The sequence below is a fragment of the Dunckerocampus dactyliophorus genome, chromosome 4 (genome assembly GCF_027744805.1).
Source record: "Dunckerocampus dactyliophorus isolate RoL2022-P2 chromosome 4, RoL_Ddac_1.1, whole genome shotgun sequence".
Lineage (NCBI taxonomy): Eukaryota > Metazoa > Chordata > Actinopteri > Syngnathiformes > Syngnathidae > Dunckerocampus > Dunckerocampus dactyliophorus.
The window spans coordinates 35,795,170-35,819,304 of record NC_072822.1 but is presented as its reverse complement, the minus strand read 5'-3'; the positions used below and the strand labels follow the sequence as shown (position 1 = coordinate 35,819,304).

At 40.7% G+C, this 24,135-nt stretch overlaps 3 protein-coding genes across 7 annotated transcripts in view; 2 read left to right on the top strand and 1 right to left on the bottom strand.

Annotated features, from left to right (window-relative positions):
* kremen1 (kringle containing transmembrane protein 1) overlaps nucleotides 1–3,109 on the top strand; it is a 125,168-nt gene extending 122,059 nt beyond the window's left edge. For both annotated transcript variants that reach the window (XM_054772994.1, XM_054772993.1), the window contains one exon: nucleotides 1–3,109. This exon is cut by the window's left edge and continues 1,369 nt beyond it. The gene's annotated coding sequence lies outside the window, so the exon portion shown is untranslated.
* Nucleotides 3,110–5,791: 2,682 nt separating this feature from the next.
* coq5 (coenzyme Q5, methyltransferase) lies at nucleotides 5,792–23,119 on the top strand. 2 transcript variants are annotated; one of them, XR_008570007.1, is made up of 8 exons: nucleotides 5,792–6,010; nucleotides 6,475–6,624; nucleotides 6,692–6,940; nucleotides 7,095–7,201; nucleotides 7,274–7,362; nucleotides 8,837–8,948; nucleotides 11,261–11,439; nucleotides 20,561–23,119. XR_008570007.1 is itself a non-coding variant. In XM_054773007.1 (7 exons), exons 1-7 carry the CDS (start codon nucleotides 5,809–5,811, stop codon nucleotides 11,360–11,362), a joined length of 1,011 nt encoding a protein of 336 aa, XP_054628982.1. In that variant the 5' UTR covers nucleotides 5,792–5,808; the 3' UTR covers nucleotides 11,363–11,508. The 2 variants fall into 2 exon arrangements, 1 of the variants encoding a protein (XP_054628982.1); XM_054773007.1 differs by lacking the exon at nucleotides 20,561–23,119 and having other exon boundaries at nucleotides 11,261–11,508.
* The window catches only part of znrf3 (zinc and ring finger 3), a 94,201-nt gene continuing 83,043 nt past the window's right edge, over nucleotides 12,978–24,135 (bottom strand). For all 3 annotated transcript variants that reach the window (XM_054772972.1, XM_054772970.1, XM_054772971.1), the window contains 3 exons: nucleotides 22,680–22,847; nucleotides 20,541–20,643; nucleotides 12,978–17,992 (listed from right to left, as the gene is read on the bottom strand). In XM_054772972.1, coding sequence (XP_054628947.1) covers nucleotides 16,344–17,992; nucleotides 20,541–20,643; nucleotides 22,680–22,847 — 1,920 coding nt within the window. In that variant the 3' untranslated portion in view covers nucleotides 12,978–16,343. The remainder of the gene's footprint in view (nucleotides 17,993–20,540; nucleotides 20,644–22,679; nucleotides 22,848–24,135) is intronic.

The window sequence follows — 24,135 nt, the reverse complement described above, 5'->3', positions numbered from 1 at the left end:
AGTGGCATGGTCTTACGGCCGTGCAGCAAGTCCAAAACTTCAAGAGACGTGCTCACGCCAATGTTCAGGCTAATAGCCCCTTTCACACAGCCTCTAACATCCGACATTTCCCTTCTATCACGGGGCAATATTGCACCTTTGGAGGCGGGGTCAGAGGCGGGTCAAATGCCAGCTTTTCTGTTGCGGACGTGACGTGGTCATTTTGCAAGGTGCCTGTGTGGAAAAAGGGTAGTTGAGTTATTTTTAGGGCTTTCTGACGTTGGTGTTGCAGTTCTGTGGAAACGGCACCGACACAGGATGAAGGGACCAAAACGATCCGGCAATTTTCCTCCCTGGGACACGGCACGCATAGTTGGGAAATATCCTGCCTTGGCTTTGTTCCATGCACAACAGGGGTGTCCAAAGTGTGGCCCCGAGGGCCGTTTGTGGCCTGCAGCTGTTTTTTTTTTTTATTGGCCCACAGTAAATTCTAAAAATATAATTTAATAAGAAAACTACAAACAAAAACATGTAAAAACAGCAAAAATGTGCAGTAATTTTAAAATATTAAGACACAAAAAAGGTTGGATCTTTACGTGTGAAACGTAATATTATGAGGAAAAATAATATTTTAGTGACATGGAGATGAATATTAACTCATTCAGTCCCAGCCATTTTTCAAGGCACACAGAATATTGTGTTCTATGGTTTAGAAACATGGAAGCTACCAAAAGAAAGCTTACACTCTTGTCTTTTGTCAGAAAAAAAGCCAGTTTCTACCTTTTTGTGTTCTTTAGTAATCAGCAGGAGAACGTAGGTACGTTTCAGGAGAATGGGCAATGGGAGAAAACCATCCTTTTGTGAAAAGATACGTTTCAAGCATAACTTTCACTTTGAAACATCTATTTTTTGCTTTTGTGACAGCTCAAATATCTAAACAACTATACCAACATAAACAAGACAAAACAGGGGTGTTTTACATCAAAATGACAATTTATTTTCAAATATAACCATGAACTATTTACAATTTGTGTGCACGCGTTAAAAATTCCCGACAATGCGTTCCTCAACTTCCTCCTTGCTGTCGTGTGATTTTTTTTCCATTCAGATTGACATGCCGAGCTCTTATCAAACGCACTTCTGCCACCTTGTGGCCGTTTTTATGGCTTAAAATTGCTCTGAAAGTGACATCCATTAGTGTTAGGTTGCGTCCTCACCTCTTTTTGCCTCTCATGCAAAAAACCCAAAAGATGTATAAAAACGTCTTTTGATATTGAATGAATTAAAGAAAAATAACGATATTTTTTAAAGATGTTCTGTAGAAACGGCACCAACACAGAATGCAGGGACCAAAACAATCTGATCTCGTACGAGAGCCGTAACGCACACACACCCGACACAGTTGCGGCAATATCTCGCCTTTTCTGCTGTCTGTGTGCAAGGCTAAATGTGGATAAAGCCTGTTCTTGTGTTACGGCTCTGATGCGGCCATTTTGCCGGATCTCTGTGTGAAAGAGGCTATTGCCGCTAAAAAAAAAACTTTTATTTGTATTTGTTCTGTAAAAACGGCACAATGACTTAAGATGTTGTGACGACCTGACAATTTTCCGCCTTTGGACATGTTATCAGAGCCGTAATGCGCACAGATGTGGTGCTTCCACAATGGCGGGACACCCGACACTAACGGTCGTGGCAACATCCCGCTTCACAGAGCTCTGTGTGAAATGGACAGACAAACAAATACATGGTTTTTCAGGATCTCTGTGTGACAGACTTAACAATGCGTGACTCGCAGGAACAATTGATGCCTGCCGCTTTCTGCGGTTGAGTAGATAAGCACCCCACGCCACTCTTTGAGGAAACAATGGCATCGCCGGTCGACTTGAGAGGCACCCGTGATGTGAAAACGGGGACAAAAGACGGCTCAAAATGCCGGAGCAAATGGAACCACGGTCCAGTCTGACGCTAACAGAACCAAACGGGGGCAGGTTTGTTCTGGACCCTCGTTGTGCAAACATCCCACCAGGCTGTGTGAAATGTGCTCAGCGGGGAAGCAACGTGGACGAGGTTGTTTTCTTTTGTCATGGAACATACAGTATGTACATAGCAGAAATAATGAGATTTATAATTTATACAGTAAATTATTCTTCTTTTCTACATGAGTCTTTTTGTACAAGTCCAGTACCTGCTTGGTTTTATTTCACGTGTGTCCCGGTTGCAGAAATAAAAACCGTACGCATGTTTCCCCAACTCTTCATCGAGTCTTTCTTTGGCTTGTGTGGGAAAAAACCTCCAAAGAAACTTGCTGCACTTTTCCAAAAGTGCAGCAAATTCAGCGTGACTTCTAAACGTTGATCAGATATGGGGAATGACTCCCAGATCTTCACACAGGGACATGTGTGACCCGTTGGCAGCCCCCGCCCTCATCCTGGAACGGGACGAGCTTGCAACCTGGGAACAAAAACGGGAACAGAGTGTATTCAAAGATTCAACGTAAAGGTTTAGCTGTTCATTTGTGACACGTGTTCCTGTTTAGTTGGCCACGTGTGAATCCATTTGAAACATATGACATACTTCTATGCTTGTCTAGTCCTTTTTCTTTAATCGAGTTATGCATTGTTTATCTCACAAAGATGCATCTGTCATTTTGAAACGTAATTAAGTAAAACAACCAAAAAAACAATTACAAAGAAGTGGATCAATATTTGAATACGTTAAAAGGCAAACCACAGATCAGGAAAAAGACTGCTTATTGATTTGCAGTCATTAAGTCAGAGAAACGAAAAAAACATAATGGCCCTCTTACGCCCTCTAGTGGACAAAGCAGCACATAACGGCTGGCTGACAATTTATGACACAAAGTTGTTTTTAATTACCAGCATCCATCCATCCATTTTCTATACCGCTTCTTCCTCATTAGGGTCGCGGGGGCATGCTGGAGCCTATCCCAGCTGACTTCGGGCGACAGGCGGGGTACACCCTGGACTGGTGGCCATCCAATGGCAGGGCACATATAGACAAACAACCATTCACACTCACATTCATACAATTCATGCAATTTAGAGTCGTCAATTAACCTCACCTGCATGTTTTTGGAATGTGGAATGTGGGAGGAAACACGGAGAAAACCCACGCGAGAACATGCAAACTCCACACAGAAAAACCCAGGTCTTCCCATCTCCAAGCTGTTACTGTGTTGGCCAACGTGCTAACCACTAGACCACCGTGCGGCCCTAATTACCAGCATATTTTTGCATTATATTTTTGTAATTTATTCAATTGTAAGAGAATTATTATTATTTAAAGCATTTGATAGATTTGTAACAACACACAACATAATAATTCTAATTTATACTGTATATAAAATAATTATTATATGCCAGCATATGTACCAGGTTTACTTTGGTTATTGTGACTCCACTTGTTCTAACAGTGGTTGGAGTAATGGCTCAATAGCGCCCTCTCTCACTCGTGGGCTATATACCTTGTATATATAGGGCAGAGTGTAATTGCAGCTTTAGTTCATCAGCCCTGTGACCCGAGTCTGTAACAAGCCTCATGGTATTGACCAGTGCACATTGTCTCACACCAGGAAATAAACGGTGTCCATGTCTGCAACAAGCTCCAAGTCTCCTGTTCATTACCACCATTAAACACAACGCAGAGCTCAGGAGACCTGCACCACCCAGAGCTACAGTGCCTTCAGCGGGGGTTACATTTATACTGTATATACACTGCTCAAAACAATGAAAGGAACACTTAGAAAACACATCAGATGTAAACTGGGGGAAAAATGATGTTGAATATGTTTCCTGATAATAAGTGGGTGATGTATTAGTAACAAAATGAGGCCACATCATTTGATAGAAATGAAAATGATCACCCTATAGAGGGGGGAAATCAAAGACACCCCAAAAATGAAAGTGAAAAAATGATGCAGCACACTGGTCCATTTTGCTAAAATGTCATTGTAGCAACTCAAAATGATTCTCAGTAGTTTGTGTGGCCCCCACGTGCTTGTACGCATGCCTGACAACGTGGGGGCATGCTCCTAATGACACTACGGATGGTGTCCTGGGGGATGTTTTTGAAGTGTTCCTCTAATGTTTTTGAGCAGTATATATAAACTAAGTCCCCAACTAACGAACACAATTGGTTCCAGACGACCGTTCTTATGTTGAATTGTTCTTAAGTAGGGAAAAGGTAATATTACCAATGATATAGGTACTACATGTACGTGTATACATATACAGTATATGTGTATGTATGTTATTACCAATGATATAGGTACTACATGTACGTGTATACATATACAGTATATGTGTATGTATGTTATTACCAATGATATAGGTACTACATGTACATGTATACATATACAGTATATGTGTATGTATGTAAATATGAGTTTGGATGCAGTAGTAATATTAAACCAGGATAATGAATGAAAAAAACAATAATAAAAGTGATATAATAATACGTAATGATAAATGTTATTTACCTTTGAAGAGGAGTGGTCCAGCATACGTCGTTGTGGTGGAGGAAGAGGAGTTATTGAAAAAAAGTACAAATGGTGGTGGTGGTTAGACTCTTCTAAAAGAGGTAGTGTTCTGTGGGTGGTGTAGAATTAAGCAGGCCTATTAACTCTTCATCAACTTTAATCACACGCTCTGTCCCAGTTGTATTATACAGCTAACAATGTAGCTTGCTCTCTAGCGTTGTTCTACCGCTGTTGGTCCCATTAGCAGTGTCACAGTGCCCTCTGCTGGTCAAGCATGTAACAGTATAAATATGGACTTTATAAGGCAAAACACATGAAAATATGGACTAGTCGGCTTTGTTCGTATCTCCGAAAGTTCGCACGTCGGACGTTCGTTAGTAGGGGACTGAGTGTAATTGCATATGCGTTATATGCATTTTATTATATATATTTATTATTTTATATATATATAATTATTATTTAATAATAATTATTATCATTATTACACATCCATCAAATTATTTTAAAGATTTGTTTTATTAATACATGTTTTATTATCAATTGCCACTTCTAGTCGTTTTAATGAATATTCATAGTTTTCCCTAATATTTCTCTCTGAAATTTTGGTTCTTACTCAAATATTTGTTCTAAAAATGGATTCAACTTTTACACCACTTTTTTTTTTACTGCATTTTACCGAAAGCTATTGCATGATTTAAAAATGTTTCTGTACACCAGTACTGGCTGGCCAACCATATAGATGCTATGCTGAAATACTTATGTTGCAACTATGAATCAATCAAACACTCTTTCAACCATTCTATCAGTTATTATTAAGCCTCTAGCTTCCTTTTAGTAAGTAAAAACCTTGGCTATGATTGCACTACATTGTCATGTAGACCTACAAAGTACACTTGGAAGAACAAGAGGTGAATAAATGTATTGCAACTGATGTGAAACTGATGAGGGGTAGGATTAAATAAGCTTTGCTTCTTCCTACTCCTTTTTGGACATGCAAAATTGTGAATTGTACTATGTGATGTGCTACTGTTTGACTCATGCATGTTCAGGATGAATTAAAACCATGAACCATGAATGGAGGCCCTTTTATTGAATGCAATAGCAAACAAAAAAAGAGGTTCATCATGCATAAATGCATCATTTATAAACATTTAACCCCAACGAACGTCAACAAAAGTATTGTCTTAATCTGACCAATTGTATGTTTAATCTTAACATATTTTTAAAGTGGTTTTCTTTATTATTCACTGTGATTCTGAAACGTAAAAATTACTTGATTGTCGCCTGTTGATGGCGTCATGACGTCCCGGACTAGCGTAACGTTGGTCAAGATGGCGGCCTCCATGAGAATGCTACTTCGGAGAGTTGTCCGTCTGACTCACGGAGAGGTCTCCGTCCCCTCCGCCGGTGTTTCCCGTCTGCCAGGTCGATGTTGGACGCCACCGTCCTGTCGTCGTTTCAGCGAAGCAACCGGAGAGAAAAGCACTCATTTCGGTTTTGAGACTATCCCGGAAGCTGAGAAGGCGAAGAAAGGTGGGTGACGGCGAACTTCATTTAAAACTTAACCGGTTAAGCAGATAATTATCTCTTAGCTCGTGAACAAGCCTCCCTGGATGATAACACGAATAATTCTAGGCTTTAGAAATGATTTGAGAAAATTCGACATTGATTAGGCACCAGAACGGCCGCGTCGGTTCAACGAAACCCCTATTAGGTTTGCAGCTGATTTCGCACCATTGAAAAGTGCACAAAAAATCTAATTCTCTCCAAAACCCGTGGCTTTTTGTGCCGAATTTTAAAGAGTCGTTCAATTTTGAGATTGGTGGAGTGAACCTTGTTTATATGATAGCTTTATCGTGATATCAAGGCAATATGTTTAGGCATTTTTTGAATGGAGTCTGGTTGAAAATGTGTATACAACTACGTACAAGTTTAGTTCATAAAAAAAAGAATCATATGAAATCTTCCAGTGTGTGCTGAGGATGTTGTCTCTGCAGTGTATAAGGTGTTTGAGAACGTGGCCCACAAGTATGACGTCATGAATGACGCCATGAGTCTGGGGATTCATCGCCTGTGGAAAGACGCGCTGCTGCACGCCATGCACCCCCAGCCGGGCACGCGCCTGCTGGATGTGGCCGGCGGGACAGGTGCACGAGTTACCTGAACATATTGTCATGACGTGTACCCAATGATGTGTCCTCTTGTGCCACGTAGGCGACATCGCCTTTCGTTTCCTGGACTACGTCCGCTCTCAGAAGGAGCGTCAGAAGAGGCGGATGGCGCGCTCCTTGCAGATGCCGTCGTGGCGGGACATCTCGGACGACTACTCCGCTATAGACGACAGGGAGGGGGAGGAAGCAGCAGCAGGAGGGTCCTGGGACAGCAGGGCGGTAGTCTGCGACATAAACAAGGAGATGCTGAAAGTGGGCAAGGAGAAAGCTGACAACTTGGGCGTCGGCACTGGTGAGTATAAAAACAATCCACACATCAGGGCTTGTCAACTGTTTGGGGGGCGGTGACAACTTTTGAACTGTGTGGGTCATCTGATGCCGTCCATGGGCCACATCTGGTTGAATATGTCTGCCATACACTAATGATTCATACGTGTGTGAGTGAGGTCTGTCGTGGGTGGTGGGGGACGCAGAGGAGCTGCCGTTCGACGACAACCAGTTTGACGTTTACACCATCGCCTTTGGCATTCGTAACGTCACCCACGTAGAGCAGGTGAGAGGCTTTAGCGTCACCATGGCAACCAGAAAGAACCAATGGCCGATGGTGGACCGCGTGTCTGTTTAGGCCCTGCAGGAGGCGCTGCGGGTCCTGAAGCCAGGTGGTCGCTTCATGTGCCTGGAGTTCAGCAAAGTGACAAATCCTGTGCTGGCTTGGTAAGTCACCATATCAGCATCCTGCAATAAAGCACGACCACAATTACGCACTTTTTGCTTCAGTTATACCATGAAAGTCAGTCATTAGATGGTGCGGGTGTAGTTCACGTGTGCTCGCCATCTGCTGGTTGTGTTCATGTAAAACTTTATTTCTGAAAATTAATAAGAAAAAAAGACCTTACGGTATTCTTGTTCATAATTACTTTTTTCTCGTAAATTTAGGGCTTTGTTCTTGTAATATCACGCCTTTTTAAATGTAGGAGAAAAAAGTTGTACATGTACCGAAAAAAGGCAGTAGATTTATGAGAGAAAAAAGTCATACACTTACAAAAGAAGTTTGTTCTGGTAATATTACGTCTTTTTTCTCATAAAGTTATGACTTTATTCTCACTATATTTTGCCTTTTTTCTTGTGAATTTACAACCTTTTTTCCGTAAATGTGCAACTTGGGCTCTTATTCATGTAAATTCATGTACTTCATTTACTAACTATTTATATAAAACATGAAGAGAAAAAAGTTGCAGTCCAACAAGAGAAAATGTTAATTTTACAGGAATATTGCATAAATTGCATAAAGTTGAAATATTAAAGAAAAAGACACTACTTTTTAAAAGTGGTCATAATATGACAAACAACAAAAAGTTCTAATGTTAGGAGAATAAAGTCCAAATATTCGGGGAGTAAAGTCATATTTAAGAGAAGAACATTTTCAAGAAGAAAGTTGGAATAGTTAACAAGCAGCAGAAATGGGGGAAAAAACAGATGGAATTTTACCAGAATAAAGTCCAAATATTAAACGAAAAAAGTAATATTCTAACCTGACAAAAAGTTGCAATTTTAAAACAACCTCGTAATATTATGGAAAAAACAATAGAGGTTAAAATGCAACAAAAATGACATTATTTGACATTATTATTTATTTAACACCGTATTTAAATATGAAATAAAAAAAATCTTTGTTTATGTTGTAATATTATGAGAAACAAAAAAAAAAACCCTAAATAAAGTAAATTTGTATGTGGTTGGGGAAGAAGTTGTGATGTCATGGGAATGAAGTCCAAATAGGAATAGAATAAAGTCCTCCTATTGCAAAAACAACCAGTACGTTTATTTAAGAAAAAAGTTGAAATATTGGAAACGTTAACAAAAAAACAGCAAAAATGGATTATAAAAAGAGCAAGGAGTGAAGCTGATATGAATGAAAGGCGTATGTGACAAAGGTGAGATGAAATAGTGCATGTACAGGCATACAACTTGTTAGCATACTGCATCTTACAGATAATATCAAAGTGGCAAAGTTGCTTTTTCCCCTGCGTCCAGTATGTACCCTGGGTGAAGGCTGGGGTTAGAATTACAGTTAGGGTTAGGCTTGGGGTTACGGTTTGGTGGAGGTTGGGGTTCAAGTGATTTTTGGCAGATAAATACAGCAGATAAACCTATTCTGTTCCTTTTCCTGTGTGTGTTTATTTTGTAGGCTTTATGATGCTTACAGCTTCCAGGTCATCCCAGTTTTGGGAGAAGTGATTGCTGGAGACTGGAAGTCCTACCAGTATTTAGTGGAAAGCATCCGCAAGTTTCCTGGCCAGGTGAGAAGAAATTCACCTTGTAGACAAAACACGATAGTCAAGATGTTTCTGCTGCCCTCAAGTGGCCAGCAAGGCAAACTACATTGGCCACTGCCTTCCCAAACAGGATTGTTTTCATACATTGTAGTGATCTAATTGATCGTATTTATTGTGTATTGTGTAAAACAGGAAAAACATCCAATTAAAAGCACTAAATGAATACAGTGCCAGCACCCACCAGTACAAGCCTGGACTTTGTTTTTCACAGAGAGGATTATTACGGTTGATGTGTTTGATGTGTGTGCTAACTGCTAACTAGCAGTGTGCTAGCATGAATTCAGTGAAGGTTGTGCACACAACAAATAAGGTCAAAGATAAGTTAAAAGCACTGTGTAGTGTAGTAGTCCGTCTGTGCAGCGTGGGACAAAGTTACATGGTGTGTTCAAGGACCATTGAACAAAGTTCCAACAAACATGCAAAAACCGGGTGATTTCTAACTGTATATTATTGTAAATTACTCTGCATAATGTTTCATGTAGTTACAGTCAAACTAGAGGGAGTCTGCAAAAGTGGCCGCTATAGACAAGTGGCCTCTAAGGACAGTTTGGCGTCCAGTTTGAATGTTGACCAGTAGAGGGAAAAAAAGGGAAAAAATAATAATAATAATGTTGACCAGTAGAGGGCACTGCGGACTGCTGATAAAAGTTGTACAGCACTACTAGGCTTGTTATTATTATGGTTCATGGTTTTAATCCTGAACATGCATGAATCAAACAGTAGCACATCACATAGTACAATTCACAATTTTGCAATTGGCAATTTTATAAAAATGAAGTCGTAATATTATGAGGAAAAATAATCTCATTTTAGTAGCATAGAGTTGAATATTTAAGAAAAAATAAGTAATAATAAAAAAAAACATGAAAACAAAATAAACTAAAGTTGTAATTTGGGGAAAATTTGGTTTGGGTCAAAAAGTTATGGCATGAGAATAAAGTCCAAATATGGACTATCTGGAAATAAAAAAAACAGTTGAAATGAAAAAAAAAAGTATTTTTCAGAATAAAGTTTAAATATTAGGAGAAACAACTTGTATTCTAACAGGGGGAAAGTTGTCATTTTACAGGAATAAAGTTGTAATATTATGAGGAAAAATAATTTTAGTCGCATAAAGTAGAAATTGTCAAGAATATTTACATATTTTTTAAAGTTGTAATGATTATGAGAAACAAGTCAAAGTTGTAGTTTTTGTCAAATTTGGTTGGGGAAAAAGTTAGAATATGGGAATGAAGTCAAAATATTCTGGGAATATGAGTTGTAATATTAGGAGAACAGCATTTATGGAGATTATTGAGGAATAAAGTGGAAATATTTGGAAAATAAATATTAAAAAACAGCAGAAATGGGGAAGAAAAGAGCAAAGTTGATATTAATAAAAGTTGAGTTCGTGTATGGGAATAAAGCCGTAAATTTATGAGGAAAAAAAGTCACAAATGTACAACTTTATTTTCGTTAATTTAAGAAAATGGTTGTACATTTACAAGAAAAAAAGTCACAAATTTACGAACAAAAGTCATAAATTTACGGGAAAAAGTCTTACATTTTCGAGAATAAAGTCATCAATGTATGAGAAATAATGTTGTAAATGTACAGGAAAAATCTGTAAATTTTTGAGAAAAGTCGTACAGTCACGATAAAAGTTGTTAATGTGCAAGGAAAAAAAGTCGTAAATTTACAGCTTTATTCACGTAAATTTATGACTTTTTTTCTCAGTAGTTTAAGAAAATAATTGTACATTTACAAGAAAAAAGTCGTAAATTTATAAGAATAAAGTCATAAATTTACAAACAAGTCATAGATTTATGAAAAACAGTCATACATTTTCAAGAATAAAGTCATCAATGTACGAGAAATAAAGTTGTAAAGGTACAGGAAAAATCTGTAAATTTACGAGAATAAAGTCGTAAATTTACGCCTTTTTTCTCGGACATTTAAAACGGCGTAACATGGCGAGAATAAAGTTGTAAATTTACAAGAAAAAAGTCAGAATGAACTTTGCCACTTGGATACTTTGTAAAGCAGCACATGTAGCTATGCTATGCTATGCTATGCTAACAAGTTATATAGTTAAAGCTGAGATGAAATTTCATTCATTTCGTCCTTTCATTTTTCACGATGTGGCCTCTCGCTGGAGGGAAAACGTTTGGACAGCCCTGCATTACATGATGAAATGAATGAGATTTTTATTGGAACAGGTGTGCTACTTCCTGCCAGTATCCACGTCTAAGAATTTGGGATGACCTTTCCTTGCGTTTTTTTCCCCCCTCCTGCAGGACGAGTTTACACAAATGATGGAGGAGGCGGGCTTCTACTGCGTGCGCTACAAGAACCTGACTGGAGGAGTGGTCTCGCTTCACTCTGGTTTCAAGCTGTGACGACACGGACCGGCGGACTCTTTGGCTGCATGAGGCCTCAGCTCCTCACCTTCTGCTGACTGGACAGTATTTATCTGGTGAGACGTCGCTGTTTCCTGGGTAGAAATCATAACATTCGTTGTAATAAATGAATACCACGTACCTTCTTTATGGATCCTTTAAATCACTGACTCTCAACTGGTGGGTCAGGACTAAAAAGTGGGTCGCGGCAAAAAAAAAAGCAATGTAATGACCCGATGTCTGTGAATGCACCTCATGTTGTGTGTGTGTGTTTGCCAGGGGTGTCAAACTGGTGCCATGGAGGGCCGAGACACTGCAGGTTTTCTTTGCAGCCAGTCACTAAAGCAGGTGATTTTAATGATCAACACCTTCAGTTTGAGGGAAGGAGCTCATCAATTAAATCACCTGCTGAAGAAACTGGTTGGAGAGAAAACCTGCAGCGTCTCGGCCCTCCAGGGCACCAGTTTGACACATGTGGTGTATGCTATGGGTTTGCTGTGCCGCCAGGGGGTGCATGCTAAGTTTCTGGGTGACTTTGTCAAGCTTGTACCGTTCGTCCAACACACAGCTACAGATATCTGCTGGAGGAGCAGCAATTTAAAATCAGCCGCCTGTCATTGAGGGGTGACGGTGGGAACTGTAGCCAAACCATTTGACAACCACTGGTGTAAACGCATGGTGTACTTTTTAGTGCATTTGGCAACCCAATTTCTAACAAAATGCTTCGATTCCGATTTTCATGAAAACACGTGATCAGCATATGTTGATAAACGCCTTTCAAAGCCGATCACGAAAACCGATCGGCGTGCCGTGTCACGTACGGTTACCAACACCCGTATTGAGCCGAGAAGGGACCCGAAAGTAAACCACTGTATTTACCGGGGGCCCCTGGAGTCGTCTAACGGCAGCTTCATCATACTGTAAATATATTGAGAAATCGACAGTTAATCCATGTGATCGGTATCCGTGGATCTCACTCCACGGACGGTCAGCGTGGGAATGGGCAGCATCCCCACTGAAAACATCTAGCAGCACGTCGTGGTTAGGGGTCTGCCTCCACGAGCAGACCATCAATACACTAATCATGAAAGACAGGACACCACAGCAGGATTACTTGAATAAAACTGTATATTTTACACATCTTTGTACACTTTGTTTAATTACAAAAACTGTATGGTACTAAAGTTTTTGAAATGTTTTTTTTTTTTTTTGTTTTGCTTTTTTGGTCAGAAGATTGAATCGTCTCGTGTGCAATTACCACGTATTTACAGAGTCCCATCTAAGTGATTCTGCTCGTTTGTCGATAAACTCTGAACATAAGACATGGCTTCAAGATAAATATATTAGTCAATAAATATTCCGAGAACATATTTCCATGAATGAAATGTGTTGCGATACAGGTACAGAAATATACACAGATTGATCTCTAAGCCTTTCTTTCAAAAAAACAACAAAAAAAATCTGTGATGGTCGTGACAGAAAATAATTATATTTTTTGTACACATTTACATCTTCTTAAGTGCTACAAACAAACAGCAAAAATTAAATAGTGACTCAAGTACAACCCCCCCCCCCCCCCCCCCCCCACCCACCCCCCACCCCCCACCCACCCAAAAAAAAAAAAGTTCTGGTACATATTTCTATGCAAAAGGCAAGATTAGATGACAGGCTATAAATTATTTGGGAAGGTCGTCCGCTATGTAGACAATGTGTGTATATTTCATAGAAACAGTATAAAGATAGTCTGCAGGACAAACACAAAGCATTGACGTGTGTGTGTGTGTGTGTGTGTGTGTGTGTGACTATACATGGCACATTGTGATTTAAACTGTGCTATGTTACAACTGCATTGTTTAAAAAAAAAAAAACAGAAATAAAAAGTCACAGTACAAAAAGGAACCCTTTTGACGCAGAAGTCGTCAGCTATTTTCCTTTTGGCCTTTTTTTTTGCTACATGCTAGGACCACCACAGTCTTTAATTAGCATGGAGGGCATCAGTGGAAACAGACTCTCTAAGCCAATGACAATCGATGCTGGAGTGCAGGGGATTCTTGTGCAGTGGCGTCGCTACGAGCAGCTTAGCCACGTTCTGTAAGGCTTCCCTTGCTCGGGCACGTATTGTACAAGTAGGCTAGATGCAACACAGCGGAACCTCGGTTAGCATCCACCCTTGGTTAGCGTGTTTTTCGGTTAACATCGGAAAAAAATTTACGCCACAATTTTGCCCCAGTTTGCATTCTCCAGTTAGCGTACAATATGGCGCCTGCTAATACAATGCAAGAATCCAACTGTGTTCTTCGTATAAAACGTCCTTCCGTGTTAGCATCCTACTAGCTAGCAAAACAAAATGACGCCCGTCTATGACGTCATCAGCGGTCGACTCTCAAAAATGACAGTTTGACGTGCATAAAACAATTCTAAATGCACATAAATGAGGAATGAAAAGGATAAATGAACATTTAAGGTTACTTTTACCTTCGCTGAAGATGTGATTGTTCCCAAAGACTAGATGTGGCAGCGAGATCAACCACCACCACCTTCCTGTTTTCAGTCCTGTCAAGAATCACGTATTCAAAGAAGGTAAAAGTCACCATAAATGTTCATTTATGCCTTCCATTCATCATTTATATGTTTTTCCGGTTGTTTTCTGCATGTTAAACCATAAAAATGTGTTTTGTGTTAACATTTTTGGCTTCCTGGAACGGATGAATTGGATTTACATGATTTATGGGAACCTTATGGGAAAAATTGTTTCGGTTAGAGTCAGACCTTGTGGAACGGATTAAGGACGCTGACCAAGGTTCCACTGTACAGTGATAGCGGGGATGTCAGTGCCTGTGAGCCACCAAGCGGAGCGGTACGGTAGAGTTTGGTTCAGTATGCTAGTATACTGTATTGCTATTGATATTATTCAAATTTTACTAAAATATCTTGATCGTCACTCATTGATTTTCAAAAGAAATGGGATAGCACCGTGGTACAGTTAGCTAATTACAAAAAACAATTGCCTCCCTCATGTGCGCCACGTTTGAGAGAAGAGGCCCTCAAACACCCGCTCGAAGTTGCATCTTTTCATGGCATATTGAAAGGAAAACGTCTTCCTTCTTTGTGGACATGATACCATCTCTGACACGCCCCGTGTATACGCCCACCACTTGGAGAAAAAAACAGGCTTCGCTGCCCATCTTAAAATAAAGTCAGATCATTTCCTTGAGTGACTAGGCTGACCTACAACTGCGTACCACTGCAACCGGGGTTCGTGTTTTCCTGAAAAGTAGGACCGCCCAGGTCGGATGCACCCTTAAAAAAAAAAAAACAACAACCGGAAGCAGGTACCTTCAAGCAGAAGCGCTACTCAGGCGTACTGAACCGGTATTGCTCAAATTTGGCAAAAAGAGCTCGCCCGGTCCTGTCTGATTTGCCTTCAGCCATGTTTCGTTACAGCAAAATAAACGACGTAGCCCCTTAATGTCTGACTTCTTACGTTTAACAACTTGAGATAGTACGATAACTGCAGTCTCCTTCTGTTTTTGGGACAGTTGTCTCTTGAACAATCAACAGACAGCAGCGTGGCTTAGCGCCGCCCTCGACATGCGTACCAAAGTGTACTACAGCGACCGTCACTTTAGTTTCACTGAAAAGTGTGATGCTTTGGGGCGGAAAGGAACAAAAAACTCCTGCGATTGAACTCTAAAAAAGTGAATCATTAACCGCGCGTGCCAAACCGATATTGAAACCAAAATAAAGGGTAAATGAAACCATGTGCCATTTCATCCCTAACTAGCCACCCTTTGAATCCTCCTTCCATCGTCGTTTGTGACACTATTTCCTCTCGAACAATGAACGGACGGCAGTGTGGCTTAGCAAGCGTACCATGGTGTACCACTGCGACCACACACGATAAGAAAGGCGGGACGATTCAGATCGGGAATTAGCCTTTTATGGGGAAACCGGATCACTTGCAAGAAAACAATCAAACCTGGTACTTTAGCAATGCTAACCAAGCATACCGAACTAAACAGAACCAAACGGTACCGCTCGGTGGCATTTCTTAGCCTTCTGTCCCCGTCAGAGTAAGACGTGTCATAGAAAGGTTCCCTGCTGAAATAGTTACTTTTGGTTTCGCTATTACCGTCCAGACTATTTGAGGCTTGATAGGCAGTGAGCGTTGGTGTGCATGACGACATCAATTAGCGGAGCCTGCTGGTTCGTAATTTAAAGAGCGGCTTGTTGGGGCCACAGGAATGAAGGTGAGTGATGACACATTCCGACGTGCTAACATTCAACAGAGCAAGGCCACTAAAGGTTTGAATGACTGACTGCTGTTGTACCATTCATCCATCCATCCATTTTCCGCTTATCTGAGGTTGGGTCGGGGGGGACAGCAGCCTAAAAAGGGAACCCTAGACTCCCCTCGCCCTGGCTACTTTGTCCAGCTCTTCCCACCTCCCCAGGGAGGCATCCGGGAAGCATCCTGACCAGATCCCCGAGTCACCTCACCTGGCTCCTCTCAATGCAAAGGAGCAGCGGTTCTACTCCGGGTTTCTCCCAGATGACAGTGCTTCTCACCTTATCTCTAAGGGAGAGCCCAGCCACCGACGGAGAAAAATCATTTCGGCTGCTTGTCCCAGCCATCTTGTCCTTTCGGTCACTACCCAAAGCTCATGACCTTACAGTAGGTGAGGGTAGAAACGAAGATCGACCAGTAAATTGAGAGCTTTGTCTTTCGGCTCAGCTTCCTCTTCACCAAACAGGACCGATGCAGAGTCCGCATCACTGCAGACGCCGCACCAATCCGCCTGTCCATCTCACGTTCCATCTTTCCCTCACTCGGTAACAAGACCCCAAGGTACATAAACTCCTCCACTTGGGGCAGGATCTCATCCCCGACCCGGAGATGACCCGCCACCCTTTTCCGGACGAGAACCATGGACTCGGACTTGGAGGTGTTGATGGTGCTATGGTACCAAAATGCTAATTGTTACATGCCCACCCCACCCTCTGTACTTGTGCCAAATGCAGAGAGTTGAGGGTGAAACAAAGCCCTGGTCTCCTCTGTCTGTCTTCTGAACTGTCCCGAGGTGAAGTAGTCCTCTCCGGGTGCCTGCTTTGTCTCCAGCGTGACGCTGGTGGGCAACATGCTGCTGTGATGCGTCTCCTCGCCAATTTCGCAATCCGTGTCCTCGGGAATTATGGGTATTCTCTGGTTGAGTTCACAGCAGACCTGACCCGAGCAGGCCTCTGAGTCTGTGTACTGCACATTCACGGCGTAGTCTTCTGCGTAGCGACCCATCGCAGCCCTGTGGACCTTCATCTCTTTGTAAAAACAGCAAGGTAATCCATCATAGCTTATGGGCTCTGAGGGGGGGCACGAGTGCTCCGAAGTAAAGTAGTTCTTGGAGGCAGAGCTCTGAAAGTCAATCCCCCTGTGACAGCGTCCCGCTTGGTCCGAGTCCGCGTTCTGAGGAAGCACCTCGAAGCAGCAGCTACAGGCCGCAGCCCCCGGCTCCCCCGCTTCCTCGTGGGCCGCCTTCGCCCGGTGGTCTGTCCCGGCGGCCTCCGAAGCGGCGCCTGAGGTAGCACAAGTGCTGCTGTTCTCCCTGGGTTCCAGTGACGATCGACTGCTGCAGTTGGGTTCTAAGCTGCAGTTGGAGAGGTGGTCCCCCGTGTTATATGCCGATGCCCCGGCAAGAAGCTGGAGGCAGTCATGTCCCAAGGGTCCGGGGGATGATGATTCGTCAGGAGGAACTGAGGGGCAAGTTGAAGTCGCCACCTCCCCTGTGGAGCCCCTACAAGGGCTCTTACTCCGGTAGACATAAGGATCATAGTCACTGCTCAGTGAGCTGCGGAAGGTGGAGCAGCTGCCGTACACTCCCTGGTTGCTGACCTCAGTGCAGTCCAACATGGAGTCGCTGGAGGAACAGTGGCACTGGCCTGAGCTGCTGCTGCTGCTGTCGCTGCCCGGGCAGTCACCGAGGTAGCCGCTGCACACCGAGCGATGGCCGTGGTAGCAGCTCAGGCCAGACATGCTGCCGCTATCCCCTATCCTCGAGGAGGAGGCCGGAGCCATGTGCACCACAGTGGGGTACAAAAGTCCCTGCTGGAAGGCCCTGCTGTGGTGGGCCTTGTGAGCCCCGCCTAGACCCGCGGGTCCTGGGCCACCCTCGGGCTGCTGGGGGAAAGTCAAGCCCTGAAAGTAGTAGTGCTGGTACATTGTCTCGTACTGCGAGAAGCACGCTGCCCGCGAGAAGTTGCGGCCATGGAACTTGGGACGTTTAAAAGCAGCGTGGTGCGGCTGTGCTTGGTAGGCGGGGGGTCCCCGGTGCTCTAGTCCACAGTGGTGGGGGTTGAGGGAGTGGTCCACATGGAGGGTGGGGTGGTAGCTCCGCAGGAAGGAAGATGTCGACGGGGGCGGGTACAGACCCTGAGGATCCGGGTGCTGGTCCACTGTGAGTACTGTGACGGCATTACCGTGGGGGTCCATGCTGGTTCTCGTCGGGTAGGCGGTCACCTGGCCAGCACGGTGGACTCTTCCTGGATAGTGGACTGGCAGAACCACCCTTTGCTGACGCCCGTGGACTGGGTTACCAGGGTCCATGCATGAGGGTCCGGGATTTCCCTTCTTTTGCTCTGTGAGAAGAAACAACAGCACGCTTATTAATTATTTATTTACAGGCTCAACAAGCAAGGATTATACTTTGTTTTTCTCTTTTCTTGTTGAAATTACTGTATAAAACCTTTTTTCTCATAATACTGCAACCTTTTCTTCAACAATATTCAAGAGTTTTATTGTCACATGCATAGTAAAATGTTTATGTATATATATATATATGTATGTGTGTGTATATATATATATATATATATATATATATATATACATATACATATACATATATACACACACACATATACATATATATACAGTCAGACCTGTCTTAGTGGCCACCTTTATAGAACGGCCACCTGCCTATAGCAGCCACTGAAAAATCCCCCGCAGCAAATTTACGTTATAAACCCTGTGTATAGCAGTCACCTGACCAAGGCGGCCACCTACATATATATATATATATACATACATATACATATATATATATATATATACATACATATACATATATATATATATATATATATATATATATATATATATATATATATATATACATATGTACATACAGTCAAACTTGTCTATAGCGGCCACTAGAGGTAGTCTGCAAAAGTGGCTGCTATAGACAGGTGGCCTCTATAGACAGGTTGGCGTCCAGTTTGAATGTTGACCAGTAGAGGAAAAAAAAGAAGAAAAAAAAAGGGGGGGGGGGGAAATAATAATGTTGACCAGTAGAGGGCACTGCGGACTGTGGATAAAAGTTGTACAGCACTACTAGGCTTGTTATTATTATGGTTCATGGTTTTAATTCATCCTGAACATGCATATGAGTCAAATAGTAGCACATCACATAGTACAATTCACAATTTTGCATGTCCAAAAAGGAGTAGGAAGAAGCAAAGCTTATTTAATCCTACCCCTCATCAGTTTCACATCAGTTGCAATACATTTATTCACCTCTTGTTCTTCCAAGTGTACTTTGTAGGTCTACATGACAATGTAGTGCAATCATAGCCAAGGTTTTTACTTACTAAAAGGAAGCTAGAGGCTTAATAATAACTGATAGAATATATCCACCACCCACAGAACAAAGCTGTGCTAGTAATGTCTTACGCTTCTTTTTTATATTTTACTTTTTATACGGCAGAGTGTCATTACATCTTTAGTTCATCAGGAAGTGACGGGAAGTGACGGTGGGCGTCCCGAGCAGGAGAGCTAGGCTCAGTGCTAGCTGTGAGTTTGGAGAGAGTTGGGAAGTGTGTTTATGTTGGCGTGGATGTAAAGTCCTGCAGTGTTCTCCGCTGTTAATAAAGCCATTAAAGTGCATCGGCGACGTGAGTCTCTCCTTCCCCACAACAAGCGGCATTACAGTATTGACCAGTGCACACCAGGAAATAAACGGTGTCATTTCTTACAGGCATTGGCTGGACAGCTATGTAGTGGGGCTTGTTTAACCTTTGCCTTGTGGGCAAGCAGGAAGGAGAGACGATGCTGAGAGATGTGTGTGTGTTCTGAGCTGCTGTCTGGTGGCCGCGTTCAATAAATAAAGTTGGCAGAAGCAACAGGAGAAGTTTCCTTCTTTGCTTCGGAGCTGAATAACACTGACAAGTTAACAGACTAGTAGCGAACGGAAAAGAAGACGGCTTTTTTGTGTCGAATACAGAAGATGAGGACTTTGATGGATTTGTGGATGAGGAGTGATGAAAAATAACGTGAGTACATTCTAAAATACTTCAATTACAACCACAACTCAGTTTTGCTCCCGCTGCCGCATGCATGCTAGCATATGTTTTTTTTTTTATTGTAACGTCGCTGGGAGCACGTCCTGTTCCCAGCATACTTTGCTGTAATGTTTTGGTGCAAATGCTCTTAAAGTTACATGTTTGACCAGGAAATAGCAAGCTCAAAAGAAGACGGCTTTTTTGTGTGGAACAACTGACAGTTTGTGTGGATCTTGTGAATGATTGTGACTGAGCTAGGACTCAGTAATTAAAGTCTACACACGACGCCTTCATTGATTGGAAAATTAAACTTTTAACTTGAGTTGGTAGTTTGGCCGCTAAATGCGGTCAGATATTGACCAAGGGAGACAAAATGGGTGGCCGCTGGCCGCGTTGGACAGGTGACTGCTATACACAGGGTCTATAACATGTAAATTTGCTGCGGGGGATTTTTCAGTGGCTGCTATAGGCAGGTAGCCCTTCTATAAAGGTGGCCGCTAAGACAGGTTTGACTGTATATATACATATATATGCATATATATATATATTTATATACACACACACACACTTTTTTTTTCTCCTAAGATTATTTTTTTTTCTTTTTTTCTTTTTTTGCATCTTCATTCTCATGAAAGGACAGTATATTTTTCTTATACTACTACAAGATTTTGCTTTTTAGAAATAAAAATATTACTTTTTTCTCACATTTCAACCTTTTTTTCCCCTAAAATTCCATCTTTCTTCAGAAAATATGATTATTTTGTTCCCTCTAACTAGATGACTTTTGTCTTGAGAAAAAGAAATGACTCTAACGGACTTTTTGTATGAAATCATGAAAAGAGGCGCGTACCGATGATGTTGTGTCTGCAGTGGGGGCAGGTGTGATGCTGGAGCAGCCAAGGGTCCACGCATTTCTTGTGGAACCTGTGAGCACAGGGGATGACCCGCAACTCCTGCAGCGGGAACACAAAACCAAGACCATCACAACTCCAGGCTTCTTTCCTGCTTTCCATGTATTGTCCACAAGGTGGCAGCAAATCCTTTCACTTCTTTGCCTTCAACTAAACTGCGGCCACTTCCGGTATGTAGCGAGGCTCTGTTGTGTGTTTTGACCCCCGACTGAGAGGAGTCCTCTTAATGAGGGCCAGCCGTGAGCGGAAGATGACAATAAGCCGCTTTGGGGCCTGCTGGGGAAACAGGAAGCGTGTGACGACATCCCAGACAGGCTGAGCTAGGACGGCGTTATCTGGCCAGGTGCGCCAGGGAAGATGGCGGGCCTGCCAACGTCTCCGTGCACGTGAGGGGAAATTCCACTCTACTGTTGCTGCTTCACGCTGGGATTGCTTTGCCCGCCAGTGGCCACTTGAGCAGACATCACATTCGTCCATTACGTCCACTCAATACAAGAAATAAGCCCTTTTTTAGAGAAACACGTCCCAACAAGATCAATAATCACACTGGCATAAAAATATTAACAAAGTTGTTTTATTGACTAGAAAAAAGTATCATTTTTCCAAAAAAGTTCTAATTTTACCAGAATAACGTATTTATTGATTTACAGTATCTACCTGGAAAAAACTGTTTTCAACAGAAAGCAATTAAAAAGTCGTATTGGGGGGGATTTTATGAGAAAACAAGTTGTATTCTTTTGGAAAATATTACATTTGTATTTTTTTTCTAACAAAAACATCCTATTTTTCAAGGCTATTTTTGACAGAAAAAAGGCTTGTTCTTGTTTTATTCTAACTTTTTTTTCTTGCGATAAATCAATAAATACTTTATTCTGGTAAAATCAGGACTTTTGGGAAAAAAAGATCTTTTTTTCTTGTGATATGGATTGATTGTATGATCACATGACGTTGGTGAGATGAGAGGAAACATTTGAGATGATAAGAAGTGGAACAACTTTAGTCTCGTTATTCTGCTGCAATCAGGACTTTCTTGTCAAAAAAGCAGCTTCCTTCATTTTTTATGAAGGGATTATTTTTCTTGTTATATTATGACTTTTTCTTTTTTTCAAAATGCAACTTTATTCTGGTCAGATTTGGACTTTTTCTTTAAAAAAATGACACCTTTTTTTCTTGACAAATTGTAACATTTCTCATCAAAATACCATTTGTTCTCTATAATATTGATAAAATAAAAATAAGAAATAAAACCCAACATTATTCTCTTCTCACTATTTTTTTCTAACAAAAACTTAATTTTCAACACAATTTGTTTGTTTTGGAGGAAAGAAAGGCTTATTTTTTCTTTAGATAAATCACTAAATACAACTTTACCATTTTTTTCTGCAGAATTATACTTTTTTTCTTGTAATATTATGACTTTCTTGTTTTTTTCCACATTATGCTGGTCAGATTAGGACTTTTTTTTTTCTCAGAAAAATAATAATAGTTCTAAAAATAATAATAATATTTATATATAACCCAAATGTATTCTCATCTCACCATTAAAAAGTCAACAAAAACATCCTATTTTTCAAGACAATTTGTTATGTTTTGGAGGAGAAAAAAAGGCTTATTGTTCCTGTTTTATTTTAGCTTTTTTTCTTTAGATAAATCAATAAATAAAACTTTTTTTCTGGTAAAACTGGGACTTTTTAAAATTGAAACACCACACCGATTTTCTTGAAAAATTAGGACTTTTCTTCTGGAGTTTTTTTTCTTGTAATATTATGACTTTTTTTTAAACTATTAATTTTTGATGATATCATCATTTGTCTTATGATAATATGACTTTTTTCTTATTCTGGTCAGATTAAAAAACATTTTTTTCCTGAAAAATTGATCAAATAAAAAGTCATTTTTTCTAACAACAACAATCTTTTTCAAGACAATTAGCGATGTTTTGGAGGAAGTCTTATTTTGTAGTGCCCGCTGGATCTGCTACGTGGCTTTTCCTGCTAACACGGAAGGTATTTTCCTTGAAGAACGCGCCTTTATTCCATGTTTGGAGGTTTTGTGTAGAAAAGGCGTATTTTGCGTACCTCGCCATCCATGTACTTTTCCAGACAGATGGCGCAGTCCGACGTGGAGCTGCTGCTCAGCGAGTCGGCCGCCACGCAGCCGCTCTCGCGTTGGCCTTTCCCTTTGGCCTTGAACTTGTGCGTCTCCATCTTCTCCAGCGCCTGCACCGCCATCCTGTTCATGGAGCTCTGGGGGGGGGGGGACACAAAGCAACAATAAGAAAAGATTTACCGCCCAACTAAACGAGTCCTTCTTCTTTATGTGAGCAAATTAAAAACACAAAATGTTCGGGGGAAAAAAGTTACACGTTAGAAGAAGAATCTTCCCTCCGCATCTTTTTATCAAAATAAATCAACAATAAAAGTAAAAGAAGAAGAAGTAAAAGCGTCTTCATCACAAGATGACTCCGATGTTGCTGGAAAAAAAATTTCTTCTGGTGAAATTTGCATTCTTTTCTCAAAAATATTTGAAAAAAATATGAAAAAAACAATATTTGGGATTTTTCTTCTCCCTCAAAAACAATGAAAAAAATAAATCATATCCTTGAGAAAAAGCTTTTTCTTGGGGAAAAAACCTTCGATGCTGCTTTCATTCTTGTTCCGTTTGCGTTATTTTTCTCAAAAAAACAGGGTTTTTTCCTACCTCGAAATATGACTTTTTATTCTTTAAAAAAGTCTTTATTCTGGTGAAATTTTAATTCTTTTTCTCAAAAATGTTTGCACAAAAATACAACTTTTTTTTCTCTGAACACGTCAGGTTTTTTTCGACCTCAAAAAGTAACTTTTTCTTCAAAACAATTTTTTAAGCTAAACATTTTTCTCATACATTTTTTTAAAATCTTTTTTTCTTTCAAAAACATTTTTTTCTAGCGGAATCGATATTTTTCTTAAAAATGTTTGACAAAAATAAAGCTTTTTCGTTTTTTTTCTTCTTTTTTTCTTGGAAAAAGCTTTTATTCTGATAAACTTTTCATTCTTTTTCTCAAAAATGTTTGAAAAGAACTTTTGAAATGAATATTTCAGGGTTTTTTCTCCCTCAAAATATAACTTTTTCTTCAAAAACCAAATCAATTCTTGAATAAAAACATTTTTCTCGTAAAATTGTGTCGTCTTCTTTTTCTTGGGAAAAAACTTTATTCTTTCAAAATGTTGTGTCTTTTCCCCCAAAATACTTGAAATCAACGACTTTTTTTCTCCTGATATTTTTCTTTTTTCCGCCTTTAAAAACAAAAATGTAACAGAAAATGTTATGAAATATTTGCCATAAAAATAAAACCTTTTTCTCCCTGAAGATATGACTTCATCTTTTTTTGTTCTTTTTAAGAAAAATATTTTTCTAGTAAAGTTTCAGTTTCTTTTCTCTTTAAATTTTTTTTTTTTTCCTGGTGGAATTTGTGTTTCTATTTATAAAATATTTATATTGATAAAATACAGCCTTTTTCCTCGTAATATTTCTTTTTTTTGTAGAAATTTGTTC

Excerpts from the sequence above, each read along its gene's own strand:
- coq5 (XM_054773007.1), top strand. The coding sequence starts at position 5,809 with ATGGCGGCCTCCATGAGAATGCTACTTCGGAGAGTTGTCCGTCTGACT. Across the intron at positions 7,202-7,273 it reads ACGTCACCCACGTAGAGCAG|GCCCTGCAGGAGGCGCTGCG; the intron begins GTGAGAGGCTTT and ends GTGTCTGTTTAG. Across the intron at positions 7,363-8,836 it reads ACAAATCCTGTGCTGGCTTG|GCTTTATGATGCTTACAGCT; the intron begins GTAAGTCACCAT and ends TTTATTTTGTAG.